The 16241-nt window shown below is 49.3% G+C and overlaps 1 protein-coding gene across 8 annotated transcripts in view; it reads right to left on the bottom strand.

Annotated features, from left to right (window-relative positions):
* The window catches only part of PPFIBP2 (PPFIA binding protein 2), a 158251-nt gene that overhangs the window by 11465 nt on the left and 130545 nt on the right, over window positions 1-16241 (bottom strand). For 7 of the 8 annotated variants that reach the window (XM_068554740.1, XM_068554732.1, XM_068554735.1 and 4 more), the window contains 8 exons: window positions 15283-15358; window positions 14156-14259; window positions 12191-12258; window positions 10574-10631; window positions 9600-9641; window positions 5848-5986; window positions 4056-4197; window positions 3223-3351 (listed from right to left, as the gene is read on the bottom strand). In XM_068554740.1, coding sequence (XP_068410841.1) covers window positions 3223-3351; window positions 4056-4197; window positions 5848-5986; window positions 9600-9641; window positions 10574-10631; window positions 12191-12258; window positions 14156-14259; window positions 15283-15358 — 758 coding nt within the window. The remainder of the gene's footprint in view (window positions 1-3222; window positions 3352-4055; window positions 4198-5847; window positions 5987-9599; window positions 9642-10573; window positions 10632-12190; window positions 12259-14155; window positions 14260-15282; window positions 15359-16241) is intronic. The other variant, XM_068554734.1, reaches the window with a different exon arrangement.

Below are 16241 nucleotides of genomic sequence, written 5' to 3'. Positions count from 1 at the left end.
AGGGAAAGTTGGAGTAAAGAGTCAGCAGTCTTAAAACTGTTTGTTTAAAATATCTTACTTATGAAAAAATTTCAAAACACACGGCCTTGTCAATACATTGGTTGGACCCTCTCTGGACCGTGGAAGGGGTCTAGGCAAGTAACTGACCTTGAAGCTTAAGCTTCCTTACATTCATGATAAACCTGACACTGACAGTGAATATGGGAGAAAGGCAGTAAAATGGGGCCTGAAGCAGGAAAGCAGTCTGATCAGAGACCCCTCATAAGCTAGAGTCCCTAACGGCAATACATTCTGTAGACCAACTCAGAAAACCCCTCCACAAGGATGGGATCCGGCCATATGGCTTTAAAGACTTAAACATTACACTCTGCTTTTTCTTGGGGGGAAAAAACCTCTCTCACCACACACCAAAATAAATCCCCAAATAGATAACTTTTAAAGTTTTTGAAAACCACTTTTTTAAACTCATAGTTTAAAACCAGTTTTTTAAACAATCAGCAAAAAATTTAAAAACAAAATAATGAAAGAAATCACAAAGGAAAAGTTGATGATCTTCATTATACACAAACCTAAAAATTTCATATATCAAAGTAAAATTCTGCAACAAACCTAAAAAATAATTTGTTACAACTTTTAGGTGTAGCTTAGTAGCTTAATATATACAGATAGAAATCTATAAGAAAGATATTAAATAACTAAAAGATATTAATAACTAAAAAAAAATGGGCAAAAATGCACACAGTTCACAAAAGAAGAAATAAGATAACAAACATGTAAACTAAATTAACAATAAAAATGTAATTTTTGGAGGTCTACAAAACTAGAACTTTAAACAAAGAAAAGCTGCAATAACTTAATGCTGACAAGGTTGTAGGTGCAACAAGCACTCACTGTACAGCAGTGCCGACTGGAATGTAAATCAGCAAAATGGGAAAAAAATAAAAAAAATTATTCTTCTGATAACCTGAGAGAGTTACTATGAAATGTCATTATCAAATGTTATATTAAAAAACAACTGTTTCACTGGAAAAAAAGGATTGGGGCTGGAGACTTCCAGTAACAACGAACTTTTCCTATAGGAATGTTGGTGACAAAATTTTTTTAAGGCTATACCTAAATATCTACAAACTATAAATACCAGAGGACATTAGCATATAATTATAACACATTTCTGTTTAAGAGTAATAAAAGCCTTTCTTTCCCACCAGCAAACTCATTTTTGTTACCATAAGCAGAGTGGTGATAAACATACAGTCTCATCAGGCCTTCATTCTCATTCTCCTTGTCATCCATCGCTACCGTTTACAAAGCACAAAGACATCCAAACAAAGCAACCCTGTGGCTGAACTACAGTTTTGCCTTTGGCAGAGAAGGTTCCCTACACTGGTTGCCCCATACCAAAGGGACTTGTAAGACGGTGGATGGGCCCTAAGGAAAAATACCTGCGGGTCTTAGAAAAGTTTTACACCCTGACCAGTGATTCCCCCTTCAAGAATCATTCCTAAAGAAAAGCCAGAAGTGGAACAAAAATTCATCATTCGAGCTCTGGTGGCTTTATTTTTTCATCTCAGAACCATCAGAAACACTCACGTCTATGGTCAGAAGATTGCCAAGTAGATGAGAATTCTCTTTTCATGGACTCTATGGATATGCTTCCTTTGGCTCATTTTCTAATGTCCCTGAATTGGTCTCTGCCTTCTCAGACCATATGCTTAGATTCTCTAGCCTCTAAAAGCTAATGTTTACTGAGCATTTTTTGTGACTAGAAGCGCGAACACCACTCCACGATCCTGGGGGAGCAGAACCAGGTTTCTCTGTAAGGCACCTGGAGGATGGAGCTGGGATGCCCACCAAAGGTCCGGGGTGTGTACAGGGGAGCGCCTGGCCAAGCCTAGGAACCTGAGGGGGGCTGAGTGGGGAAGCAGGGTGCATCCGTGTGTGCTCCCTTCTGTGGCGGGGGTCAGGTCTGTGAACAATCTGCTGCACCAGGGAAACATTCTTCCCCCTTCATTGGGATCTAGACTGTATGGTTTCTAGAATGCACATGTGAGTTGTGCACATCTTACTCAGTAATCACCTGCACTTGGCACTGGTATATGGCAATTTTAGGGGGATGAAATTTAAGAGGGTTAAATCTTTTCACTGTTTGGTTAGATTTAAAATGTCACAGTCCAATCCTGAGGGAGGCCCCCAGAAGCCTGACCTTGGCTGAGTAACTCAGACTTTAGGAGATATTCCGCTGGAGACAGTGTATTGTGGGGATCATCTGATGGGAGCAGAGGGTGCAGAAAAGGGTTTCCCTAAGACACAGGAGTAAAGATTCACCTGGGCAAGTCGGAAGGGAGACACTCTTCTCAGAGCTGGGAGATCTGAGGAAGGGGGGTAAAGCTGGTGACTAGAGGGGGTCCACCAGGGCAATCTCTGGGAAAGTTTCATTACTTATGCTTTTTCATTAGGGCGTGATGGGAACAGTCATGCAAAACTTCCCATTTTGATCCCTTTACAACTCCCTCCAGTTAACCCTTCAGGAAGGTGTGGTACAGTGTGTCATGAGGGATAAGGGCAGACTGGCACCCCAGCACCCTTCTGTAGAGGTCTGTGTGGAAGGAGGGGACCACCCCAGAGGCAGGTGCTGCTCTCTCCCCAGTCTCCCAGGGGAAGGTGACCCTTGAATGGCAGACAGCTGATACCAGGGTTAGATGTGCAGGAGCTCACATAACCTCATAAGAACTTTCACAAACACTTGTTTTTGACACCCACCCCCGCCACTTCAGAGATCAGGAAACTGAGGTGTAGAGAAGTTACAGAACCTGGCTTAGGGCTCACTGCTGGGAAGTGGTTAAGCAGAGATTCCAACCCAGGTCTCTGACTCCAGCATCTGTGCTCTGAATGGCTGCAGCGGAGCCTCTCAACCTATCACGCCAAGGCCCTGCCCAGAGTGGACTGCAGATGTGCAGAGCTGCTGGGGTCCTCAGGGGGGCCGGAGCGCCACCTCCCGCCCCAGCACCTCTGGCTATAGGCAGCCTCTGCCTTTACCTCGGTGCACCTATAAATAAGCGTGAGCAATGTCCACACATGTCAAAGGGGAAAGGTCGAGAAGCTCTGCACTAGGGGCTCCTGCCTTCCATCTCTGGAGGCTCTGGGGCATCCAGCCCCCGTTCCCACTCCAGCCTAGCCAGGATTTTACACAGTTCCTTGTAGATGTAGTGGAGGGAGCCTTACCTTTTCTGACCCTTGGGGTCTCTGGTCCTAGAGAGTCTTGGCCCTGCAGTTGCCCGGAGTCCACCTCGTCGAAACTCGGCCACCCCCGGGGCATCGGTGTTGAAATTTCCTGACTGAGTCCTTCGGATTCTGTGTGGAGAGGAATCCGTGGAGATGTCAGAGGGCAGGCTGAAAGCCTGTAGTCAGTGCACGCCTCCCACACAGGGCCTCACGAGCCATACGCGGGGCTCTGGATGTGCCCCGGGGCTCCGGGGCACTGGGATGGAACCCCTGCCTCCCAGTGCTTCCCCAGAGGTCCAGCATCAAGACCTGTGACAGCTCCTTGGCCAGACCCAGCCTCAATTCTAACCCTGGCTCTGGGGTTGGGCCCCTCTCCCCAGGGGTCAAAGTGCAGGTTGCTGCCTGAGAGGAGGCCCCAGTTTCCGCCTTATTTCGCAGACTCGGTCAGCAGGGCCAGAAAGGACTCATCTTTCTGTCCTCAAAGATTTCTTAAGACACAGACTGAGTCCTGCAGAGGAAGAAACTGGTCTCATCCATGTATCTCTCCAAAGCACATGTGGTATAAGCTGCAGAGGATGTGCTCAGGGTCTGTGGGATGGATCGATGCCTAAAATGAATGACACGTAAGGCAACCGGCTATATTTAATGGGCTCCTTTCATAGTTCTCCTTCTCTGGGCCCTAAAAAGTGATTCAAAGTCTTCTCTCTATACATAACCACTCTGTACTTACTGCTGTTCCAGCATCTAATTATACAGGGGGTTATGGAGACGTTTTGCCCACTCAGGAACAATATTAATTCCAAGCAATATAATTATGATCATCACCAACTTACTTTCCCCAGAATTTCTTGATGCCTTTGGGGCTCCGTTTACCATCTGCTGTCACGGGAGACTGGGGGCTGGACTCGGTGACCGATGACATGGATGAGAGGTCATTGACCACAGCAGTGTCGTCCCAACCACTTTCTGTGTCTCCTGAGATTGAAAGAATAGAATGATATGTGAATGACAAGAAAGAACATGACCTCTGCAAACCTTCTCCCTGAGCCTGGGCCATCCCTTCAGTGGGAGTCAGGAAGTCTGCCCAGCTCTGCCTTCAGGACAGCATTTTACAGCAAGATCTCAGAGACCAGCAGGGGCTCAGGCACACTCCAGGTTTTCTCTCTGGGGAGTTAGTGAGCTTAAGGTTTCAAATCTGGGTGAGCGAATGTCTTCAAATTCTAAGAGTTTTGGGGTCCCAAACTTGCAGGGTAACTCCAGCAAGGAGCCTCCTCTTTTTTCCCCCAGGGAGATGCGGGAATACAAGCAGGAGGGGGACCCGTCTGAATGTTCGGGAAAGGGAGGGTGTCACCGGAGGGAAATAAGGGAATCTCACTCCCCACCTCACCTGGAAGGGTACAGTACCTAGCACGGGGGCACTGACACTCCGGCCACGATCTCCAGCCAACCAAGAAGCAGAGAAGCCACACGAAGAAGCAAGAGAGACCAAAGTCCAGCCCAACAGAGTTATAGGGAAGCAAAGAAATAAACAAGAGTCATCAAGCAAGAGGGAAAAACTCAAACAGAAAGAAAACTAATCCCACGAGGAAGGGTGGGGGGTGAATGGTGACTGAGCCTGACCTACAGGGTCACGGTGGCGAGAGGCAGCCCTATGTGAGGGGACCAAATGCTCCCGGTGTCACTTCCTGGCCAGTGAGGCATCCACATGTGGGGAGGGGCGAGGGGCAGCGGGGACTGAATACACCGGGCCACCCACCGCTCTTGTGTGGGTGCCAGAGCTCACTTAGATCAGACGAGAATGGTCCGAAGCTGCAGGAAGTCCACAGTCTGAGTGTCGCTAGGACATACTCATTCAAGGGCTTATCTGGAGCTCCTGCAGCCAAAGGCAGGACTGGCCAAGGGCAGAAGTCAACCCGTGGGCTGGGCTCGGGGAACAGCCAGGGATGAGAAGTCAAGGGTAGGGACAGCTCTGTCGGGACCAGAATGTTCCACTCTGGGCCCCACTGATCTGCTGCTGCTATTGGGGAAATACAGCCTACTGTGCAAAGACCTCCATTTCAGATCCTAAGCACCAAAAGGATACCTGTGGACTGACATCCTTGCCCAGTGGCCACTGATTCCATTTCTCTAAGGAAATGCTCTCCCTTGGAAGAGCACATAATATCATCCTATTGGTAATAGGGAGGCTGCAGAGAGGACGGCAGAGACAGGAAAGAGAAGATCAGGACAAAGGAGGAGGGGGGAGGGCCAGGGAGGGTGGAGTGAGGTGTCTAAGAGGGAGGGAAAGAGGAATGACGGGAAGGGCAGGAGCAGGTGGAGAGAGGAGGGAGAGAGGAGGCGGGGCAATGGGGGTAGAGTAATTGCAGGTGGAAAGAAGGTGGGTACACATCCTGGTTCTCTGGGGCTCTGAAGTGTTTCTGGAAGGAAACCTTGTGCCCAGACAGACAGCAATCACCTCTGGACGTGGGACCACCCTGAGGTAGGACTTGTCCCATCCACCCATGCCCACCCCCGTTCTCCAATTGTGGGCTATGGTGGGGGGGGGGGGCGCAGGGACCTCGTGCAACAGTGGAAATGCCAAGGCCGAGGCTCCAGAGGCTGCCAGCCTGGGGCCTGGACACTCACTCAGCCTCAGCAGGCCGCTCCCTGCAGGGTCATGCGGGGAGGCAGTGGGAGAAGATCTGGCAGCCTCTCCGTTGGGCGTGGCTCCTGAAAGCTTCCCAGGTAACGTGGGGTACTTGTGCTCCACCAGGAAAGGGCCGTCCTATTGGAAGGAGAGGGAGAGAGAGCCTCAAACCCAGTTAGGAAATCTTTGGATGCAGAAACAACTCCCCGTTCTCTAAGAACCATTTTTAAACTTAGGCCAACTCAAAGACCCCCTCAGAAAGATTATTTATTCCAGGCCAGGAAATGGGATCAGAGCTCTGAGAAAGAAAGAAACTTGCCCAAAGCCACACAGTGAGATGGGGACAGAGTCGAGCCCAAATGCAGGGCTGACTGCAACCGAGTCCAAGCAGAAAGGGAAGCCTTTGCCATTTAGCCTCGCGCTCAGAAGCTCAAGGAATCAACAGCTGTGAACTACCCTTCAAGCTCTTTGAATACACAGACCAGAATTCCAATAAAAGCCATACCTACTGCTTTATTGTATGTTTAGAATATATAATATTATCTATTACTTATATTTATATATCACGATAATAGTTATTTTGAAAAATATCAGGTTAAGGTGAAGCGAGACGGTAAGCACACACTCGGGGGGAGATGTGAGCAGAAGCGGGCCAGAGGGCTACATGCCAGCACGGAGTTCCCCAGGAACTTAGGACCACAGCCTGCATGAGGTTCAGCCCCAGGGCAGTGGGCCCCGTGCTTGGACCGCAGCCATAGAAAGGGTCCCAAAGAAACAAGTTGATTTAGAGGGGAAGAAGAATGGCACTTGTTTGGTCAAGAAGGATTTAATGGGCCCTACATCCACAAACCTGAGGGAAACACAGTGGAATGCATTTGAGTGAAAAGAAAAGAGAAATTAAAGCAATGTTACCAAGGTAATCAACTGTGGATCACTTAACTGGACCCAGAAGAAAAGTAGAAAAGAAAGACAAAACCAATTTCAAAACTGACAAGTCAGAAAAGTAATGGGAGACTTCAGTGACGGTAACATCTTTTGTTTTGTTTTGGTTTTTTAAAATAAATTTATTTTTTTGGCTGTGTTGGGTCTCCGCTGTTGTGCGCAGGCTTTCTCTAGTTGCCGTGAGCGAGGGCTACTCTTTGTTGCGGTGCGCGGGCTTCTCATTGTGGTGGCCTCTCTTTGTTGTGGAGCACAGGCTCAGGCACGCGGGCTGCAGTAGTTGTGGCGCATGGGCTTAGTTGCTCCGCGGCATGTGGGATCTTCCCAGACCAGGGCTCTAACCCATGTCCCCTGCATTGGCAGGCAGATTCTTAACCACTGGGCCACCAGGGAAGTCCCCAGCGGCGACATCTTTTGAAGTTTCATTTAGTTAAAAGCCAAGTGCCCAATAAATTCCTGAATTCGGTTTGCTTATAAAGGCATGTCCTAGAAATTGTTTGAAATCCAATTCAGTCATTGAACATTGAATACTAATCCTCTATAAATCAGCTCAGAAAGGAGAGGTATGAGAATAGTGGGCTAAATTTTCAAGGGATTCTGAAGGAACTGGCTGGTGAAGTGGAAATAATTGGAACCTTAAGAGATGGAGACCACACAATTTTTAAATTCATGACCCATGAGGTACAGGCTGAACCTGATCAGACCTGTGGTCAAGACCAACAGTTTCCAAATACTAGCCCATGCAAGGGCTGCTTCATAATCACCTGGGACACTCGTAAATATAAATTCCCAGGTCCCAACCACACCCATGAATCAGCCCCTCTGGGAGGGCACCCCGGGGGTCTGTGTTTTTAAAATGAATCTCAGATTACTCTGATGCACAGTCAGACCCGGGAACCACTGACGGTGGGGAAGGCAGCATTCAAAAAGTTTCGAGAACTGAAGGGCATGCCTCCCAGCTCCATATCATACAGGAGATGTGGGAGTGGGGCGGGCTCAGAAACAGGTCTCCTGTTGCATCATCACACATGCCTCCCTAAGACAGGGCAGAGACAACCAAGGCCTCCCATGTGGGCTGCCTTGGGAGGTCGCTGAGGAACTGAGATATAAAGAGGGCAGAACCTCCTGTAAGACGGGCTTCAAAGGCGGCCCAGACCTGTGAGAAAGACGACGAAAGGAACCAAGGGCAACGGAAAGGGCTCTCTCTCAGCTCTGTTCAGCCAGGAAGAGAAGCTAGGAAGGAAGGACTCACTGCTGGAGAAGGGGATGCGACAGAAGAACACGACACAGAGGAAACAGAAATGCTTGAAGTCGGTTCTGCGCCTGCAGTCTCTGAGAAGAATAACCCCGGTTACAGGGGTGGGGGATGGAAACCTCAGGCAAGGAGCAGCAGATGGCTGGTGACCCAGCTGCCCTAAAGCAGCACAGAGGTAGCACACCTGAGCGGGAAGACCCCGGGCTGTGAGTCAGACCGACTCGGGCCAAACCCTCTCTCTTTAGGCCCTCAGAACCTCAGTTTTATTGTTTCTAAATAAAGAATAACAATTCCTGCCTCTGGCCTAGCACACGAGGACAGAACTAAACAGAGGCACAGAGAACTATCCCTTGCCCAGGGTCTGGAGTGACAGCAGTAACCACAGCATCAGTCCCTGGAGCGAGGTATGCACGGGGCAGACCCCATCTACAATATCAGGCTCAAGTGTGGTCCAGGGCACGACGTAGAGCACACACTGAGGACCAAGGGCTCACCCTAAGGTGACAGAATAGGAACTTTAAGGGCTTGTGACCTGTGCACATGAGAAGATGATAACTCAGAGAGGGACTGAGGGACTCCAATTCTAGAACTGTCAGGAGCAGGGGAGACTGGCTCATCCCACGGACTCCACAGGGAGAGCCGATCAGCGGATGCTCATTCTAGGGAAGTCCAGAGATGGATCTAACAGACAGAGCTGGAAAAGAACACAGGGGGTGTCTTACAATGTCATGAGCTCTCACAGAAAGCAAGGGCCAGACACCCATGTGAGGGGACGCTACAGAAGGATCCTTGCACCTGAGGCTGCGTGTGCGCCTGGGTTTTTTGTTTGTTTGTTTTAATTATTTATTTATCTTTGGCTGCGTTGGATCTTTATTGCCGTGTGTGGGCTTCCTCTAGTTGCGGCAAGCAGGGGCTACTCTTCGTTGTAGTGCATGGGCTTCTCATTGCAGTGGCTTCTCTTGTTGTGGAGCATGGGCTCTAGGCGCGTGAGCCTCAGCAGTCGTGGCATGTGGCCTCAGCAGTTGAGGCTTGTGGGCTCTAGAGCGCAGGCTCAGTAGTTGTGGCGCACGGACTTAGCTGCTCCGTGGCATGTGGGATCTTCCCGGACCAGGGCTCGAACCCATGTCCCCTCCATTGGCAGGCGGATTCTTAACCACTGTGCCACCAGGGAAGTGCTCCTGGGTTTTTTTAATCATGACTTATCAGCACAGAAGGGATGAGAGCTGTCATATTCCTCTACTTGTGTGCTGAGATCATAATATCCCCCTTCCCAGAGATCAGATCTACTTTGCCTTGTCAAAGAGGAATTATCAGAGCCTATAAGATGGAGGAGATAATAAGAAATCCTATCCCACAGATAATAGAGATGAAAGCACAGGATCCAGCTGGGTGCACATAAAAAGAACACAGGAGAGGAAGTTTCGTCTTTCCTGTCACCCTCCTACCCCTTTACAGTTAACATATCTTAAGGTTACCAAAGCTGTAACTTGCTAAGTGAAAAGACTCTGGCAAACAGCACAACCTCACATAGACGAAAGGGACATGCGGTTAATGTACCTTGGGTTCTACCACTGGGGAGAGCTGGTTCCCACCGACGCACTATGGGATGGCAAGGAGGATTTCAGTTATGTGGAGAAAAAGAGAACTGCGTTAGTCACAACAGCAACTCAGGGCCACCTGCCTGCCTGAACCTGCAAGGCTCACCCCTCCCTCCCCATCTTTATGTCAGATCATCACCATCCGTGGAGGAAACACAGGTCACTGTCCGACCTCATGGACAGATGTCCCGGGCAGCTGCCAGCAATCTGATCGGGGAAGCGAGAGGCATGTGATCGTGGGAGCAAAGCCACTGCCAGCTCCATCCTTCCTGGTTCTCTACTGTATCACCAGGGAGTCTGGCATACTGCTGGACGTCAAGGGATCTATGTGGCAAGGTCACTGAAGCTTCTCTATAGGGCAGAACCCCTGCATCTTCAATGACCTTGCTGCTCAAGAGCCTGCGACCCTCCCCTTCAGCATGGGGGTCCCCCACCTGGTCAGGGGCCACAAAGCCCTCCTCATGCCTTTCTAGACTCTTTACAAAGCTTCCTCTCCAATCTACTTTATCCCATAACCCACCCCCGGGGTCTCCTTTATCCACATTATGTCCTCATTCAAAATCTGTGCAACACTCCCAAGTGCCCTGGAGAAATAGGGCCAGGATTCGAGATCTTCTCCGGCTCCATCTGACTCGTGGCTCTGACCTTACCTCCTCCTACTCCCCACCATTTCCCCAAACCTGCCCGTGCCCACCTCAGCATCTTCTCTCACCAACTCTAGGTAGCGTGTCCTGACTTGCCCTGCCTCTAGGATGCCTTGGGCCACACCACACCTGAACATTTTCTCAAAATGTTCCTGTAATTCCTGCCTGCCCAGCAAACTTGATAAAAGCTTCGATGAGGTAGGGACAGCACCCAGCCTGTGTATCCCAGCACTGTGCTGGGCACAAAGAAGTAACCCAGTCATCTTTATGGATAGGCTGATAGGCTGACCTTATCCACGGATTCATTTCTCAAGTCTTCGAGACTACAGGAGAGTTTTTTCTGAGCCCTGGAAAAACACAAAAGAAAGTCAATAAGGAAACAGTAACTGGAGAAGGAGGTACGTGGTATCATTCGTGCAGAGGACACTTCAAATGTTTAACTGGTAGTCTATCTTGGGCTTAGGGTCAAGGGCAGGAAAAAAACAAAACACCCTCTCATCATAACCATTACACACAAGATGAGACTGGCCCACTTTGGGGATGGCCTGGTCTGACAATGTCTTGGTGAGGGCATGAGAGCATCACTGAAATCCAAATCAAAAGTCCTTGGCATTCCTCAAAAAACCCGAATACACTCAATTCAATGGCATCAGTGGGAGTTGGCTGTTGTGTGGTCATGAAAGGAGGCCAATGTCTGTGGAGTCAAAAGCCAATACTGCCTTGTCTGGGAGTCTGACAGTAATCCAGCGAGGGAGGTGGTGCCACCTTGGAGTGGAGATGAGCACATCAGCCACAGCTCCAAAGCATCGCCTGCTAGGATCCTTCAACCCTCTGCTCTGTCTCTGTATGCCCTGAGCAGTCTGCTCAGAGGAATTTGCTTTCTCCGGGGCTATTTTGCAGAGAAGGGCACCAATTGGACAGAGAAGAGGCAACAGGGTTACCTGGTGTCAAATCTCCTTGGTAGTGACATTTCTCAGTTCATATGAATAAATCAGCATCTGTTAGTACATTAGTCTCTCGTGAGTCTGGTCACTGTTGAGTCACTCAGTGCCGACTTCCGAGTGAACTCATCAACCAAATTTCTTCTTCTGCAAAACTAAGGACTGGCCAGTTGCCCTCCTTGACACTGCCGTTTTCCTCTGAGGCTAAAGGCTCAGGGAACAATGGCTTTCTGGAAAATGGGGTTCGGAGTGCACAGGCTTCAGACCTCTGAAGACTCAGTGCCCTTCTGGGGAAGCTCCCACCACGCTTGTGGCTGTCTTCCCCAGATACCTTGGCTGAAAGGCAGCCTGCTCTCGGCAGTAAAGCTCCAGATCCCCATAACTTGGAAATGTGTTCGAAAGAGCTGATGTAGGGAACTAGAAATAGGTTCATTTTCGAGGGAATCAGTCAGGTGGCAGCGAAGTGACCCCACAGGCCAGCCCATGATAAGCTCATTGCTATGTGAAGCTTCCCCAAGGCAACTGGACCAACTTCCCTGTGAGGAGAAATGGTCCTCCCTGGAGAATGTGGATTGTCACAGGGCTAGATTCCCTGAGAGCAGGAGGGACGTGCCAGAGCGGCTGACGGGAATGGCAGGCACACCTCACAAGGTGCTCTGAAGGACCACTAGGGGGCACAGATGAGGTGCAGCCACCTCTCCTCTGAGGCCCCACCCCCTGGCCAAGTCTTTTCTCAGTGACAACGACCCGGACCTCCAGCCTGTGGGAAGGGAAGGCCCTCTGTGGCCAGGGCAGGTAGGCATGGTTCATGACTGCTCCACCATTTTGGCCCTTGTGACCACTGCTGGGGCCAAAAGGGAGGGCAGGTGTGCTCAGGACATGGCGGCTGTGCTCACTGCCGCGTCTGGAGCCCCGACAGGGGCCTGAGAGCACAGCGGCTCCACGGAGATGCTTGGGCCTCCTACCTGCTTTCCAGTGATTTCTGCGGTAGCGGGGGTGGTCCCACCGTGGGAGAGCTACCTCTTGGAGATACCTGCACCGGAAACGGCAGAGTCACTGGACAGATACTGTTTGGAGATCACCCACCATCCTTTCCCCGTTTTTGGACAATTCCTCTTGGGGAGTTACATCTCCACCCCTGGGTACAGCCGTGGTGGCTACATCAATTCCAATGCCTTGCTTTTTTGAGATGCCAAAAAGGAAGACATATTGGACAAGATCAGGTGCGTTCAGGGTGGTACGGCTGTAGACAAGGAGGAAGATATACTGAACAACCTTGGCCAACTTGCCTCTCCTTCCAGGGCCTAAGTTCACATTCTAGCAGTAGAGTCCTGACAAGTCAGTCCTGAGACCTGAATCCCTGCTGCCCCTGCCTTTTCTGAGCTTGGTTCTTCAGCTCTTCCTTTCATTCAGTGAGCCACTGCACACCCTCTTAAAAACATTCCTTGTTGGCAAAGGTCAGCCGGAGTCGATTTCTGCTGGCAATGAGCAACTCTGTAATTCATATAGTCAGTCAACAAACATGAGCAACATCTACTGCCTGCCAGGCCCTGTGCTGGGTGTGGGGCAAGCACTGCCCACATCAGGGAGTCAGGTAAGTTAATTAGGATGAAAGAGCAATGCAACATGTCCCTCTGATACCAATACCTATAATATAATATGGGGACAGAGGGGAGGGAGGGGATCCTTCTTGTTGGTGGGAAGGTTAGGAAGGCTTCAGAGGGGAGAACACTTGAGCTGAATCTTGAGAAATGAGAATGAGCTTAGCAAGGAGGCCAGAAAGGCAAGAGTATCAAGGGTGGAATGAACATGAGCTAATCTGGTGGTAGATAAGGATGCAATTTGATGTCTTTCCTGTCTGCAAGGGCTGCCTCTTCTCTCTAGAAGCCCAGTATCTTTTTGGTCTACCATAGAAAGAACTCTGGCATCATAGTACGCAAGTTGTTAAAAGCCTGGGCTTTTGTGTTCAAGTCCAAGTTCTGCCATCTACTTGCTGGGTGACCTAGAGCAGATTACTCACCCTCTCTGAGCCTCAGCTGCAACACAATAAAAGAAGAATCCCAATGGGGTCATGAGGAGTAAATAAGGTGAGTCATGTGCAGTGCTCATCACAGGGACCACCCAGAGGTACTGGGTATCAGTTACTGCTATTATTGCCAGCAATCTGGGATGCTTGCTCTGACTACATAACTGGCCCACCGGGTGACACTTTTGCTCCTCCCTTAATTAAAAGGGTTGAGTTGGACTGCTAAGATCCTCTTCACTGTGACTGTTCTGGAGTTTCAAGAACCTTTTGGATCCTGGGCTGAAACCCCTTCTTCATCTGAGATCTGTATCTATGAGTTAATTTGCCTACGTGTATCTAGACTAAGTCCAGAGAGGTTCATAGAACTGGATCAAACTTTAAACAAGAAAAAAGGAAATCTGTATACTGGTTATAGGGGTGGGACGTTGTCTGTGAAATAGGAATGTATCACTTCAAAAGTTCAGCTATCCCTCCAAATGAGCAAGATGCATTCATTCATTCATTAAACAAATATTTGTTGACTCCTACTGGGTATCAGGCATCACTGCAGATCCTGGAGAGACAGTGGTAAATAAAACAAAGAACACCTTTGGTCTAGGCTTATAGTCCAGAGAGGAAAGGCAAAAATAAACAAGGAAACCAGTTAAAAAAGAAAATTCCTATCCTGGGAAGTCCAGTATCCACTATGCTGTCCCTCCCAACCGGAGCACAGGCCCTGACGCCTCCCCACCCTCAGTGCTCTTCCCGAGGCCTCGGGGGCTAACTCCATCGATTTAAGTTTTTCTACCTGTCAAGATTTACACCTGAGAGGTACCTGACTGGTACCTGACTAGATCGTCCCCCAGGCCCAGGGTAAGCTCCTGGGGCCTGCTGAAACCCCACATCATGACTGGAAACGCAGTACCTCTGGTTTAAAAAGTTCTTCAGGGCCTTTATTTGCAGTGTTCCAGTTTCTGAAACCTCCCTCCAGTTCTTCCTCATTGATTGAGAGAGTTCTTTCTGAAGGCCCTGGAAGCATTAATGCAGAAGAGATGATTACCACCACGTGACTTGTTTAGAAACCTATAATTGTACCACAAAATCCTAACGTTGTTTCTCCTTCATTAAGAAGGACAAAGAGAAAAAAAAAAAAGGACAAAGAGGGACTTCCCTGGTGGTGCAGTGGTTAAGAATCCGCCTGCCAATGCAGGGGACACGGGTTCGAGTCCTGCTCCAGGAAGATCCCACATGCCACGGAGCAACTAAGCCTGTGCGCCACAACTACTGAGCCTGCGCTCTAGAGCCCGCGAGCCACAACTACTGAAGCCCGTGCGCCTAGAGCCCGTGCTCCGCAACAAGAGAAGCCACTGCAATGAGAAGCCCGCGCACCGCAATGAAGAGTAGCCCCCACTCGCCGCAACTAGAGAAAGCCCGCGCACAGCAACGAAGACCCAACGCAGCCAAAAAATAAATAACTTATTAAAAAAAAAGGACAAAGAAACACATAAAGGGACATTAAAAGTGTGATTCAGAAGATTCTTCAGGGCAACACAAACAGCTCTCACTGCCCTGTGACTTCCTGTGGGAACCCAGGTACCCAGCAACTCAAAGAAGGCTCCACAAGTGTCCTGGCGTCTGCTGGGGGAAGCTTTTAGATTCTCCAGGAGGTGGGCAAGCTCTGATCCCCAACGAGGGTACTAAGCTGCCTTTGGATCCAGGTTTGACTGCACTCATTGCCTCTAAGAGGTGTCCTGGGCAGGTGCATAGATCTTCCAAGGGTAGGGATTGCCAATGGCTCGAATTGACGGCTGTCTTTCCTTGGCGATCTGGATAGTCCCTGGAAGTTCTGAACTGACTGCCATTTGACACAACTTCTGGAAAGCAACAGCTGCCAGTTTCCCACCACCCAGGGCAGTCTAACCAGCTCCGTTCTCCAGCAGAGCATTTTTCCAAATGAAGATTAGGACTCTTCTGGCAGGTCTGCCCCTGGATTTAACACAGTAGAGATGGAATATCTAGGGGAGAAAATGGCAAGCTCCCCCTTGCTCTTACCTTGAGTCGCCATCACGATCTCCTTCACCCTTCGGTACTGGTTTAACAGCCCAGTAAGCTCCTCTATCCGACGGTCCTGTCACAGGACAAGACAGATTTCTATGTAAACAACACCACTGGCACCTGGTGATTTCATCTGGGGGCCCTGGCTATGTTCTGGGCACACTGAGAAGAAATGCTATGTGGAACCCATAGAATATTCCAAAGGGATACACAGTGTCCAGGCCCTGGGTTCTCAGTGGTCTACCTCCTGAGCAGCTGCAAGCACTCTTGCCTCTACCTGAAGGCTATGAGTCCAATCTCTAGTCATAAAACAATCCCTGTTTGATACAGCCTTCGAGGGGCTCAAACATTTCCCGAAGCAGGAAACTCACTGTCTCCCTACCCTCCTGAAATAGCCATTGAAGTCTGCCTCCTGGTCCGAGTATTGTCCTCTGGAGCTACGTGAAGAAAAAAAAAAAAGACTAAAATAAAGCTGTCGTATTTCTCTCAAAACTCTCACTTGCTCTGTAGGAGGCTGAGATTCCTTACACAACAGAGGAAATTCCCAGAAGGATCATTTCTTTCAGCAAAGGCTGGGGACTTGGGAGGCCACACAGATTTCAGAGTTAGATAAACTTGGGTATGACCCTGGCTCTACTATCGACCGTTACCTGACCTTGGGCAAACCTACATTAGCACTTTGAGTCTGTTTCCTCGTCTGTAAAATGCAGGCTTGTGATTCTTCGAGCTGATCTTTTTGCCAGATAGGTACTCTCTAGTTATGGAGGTGGCTATTTTATGATTATGCATCACCAGTTACGATGGGTCTATCACCAGATCATGAACGTGGGAGACTGGTGAACCGTTCTTGAGTTTTGCTAGTAGTCTGAGCAGCAGCTATGATATTGGCGTAACCTCAGTGGTATTTTTTTCCCTACACCTGCATGAACAGGCATGGCTTTATTCTGCCTTTGGGA

Source organism: Eschrichtius robustus, chromosome 11, assembly GCF_028021215.1.
Source record: "Eschrichtius robustus isolate mEscRob2 chromosome 11, mEscRob2.pri, whole genome shotgun sequence".
Lineage (NCBI taxonomy): Eukaryota > Metazoa > Chordata > Mammalia > Artiodactyla > Eschrichtiidae > Eschrichtius > Eschrichtius robustus.
Note: the sequence above shows the minus strand (reverse complement) of the source record. Positions and strands in the feature narration are given on the sequence as shown.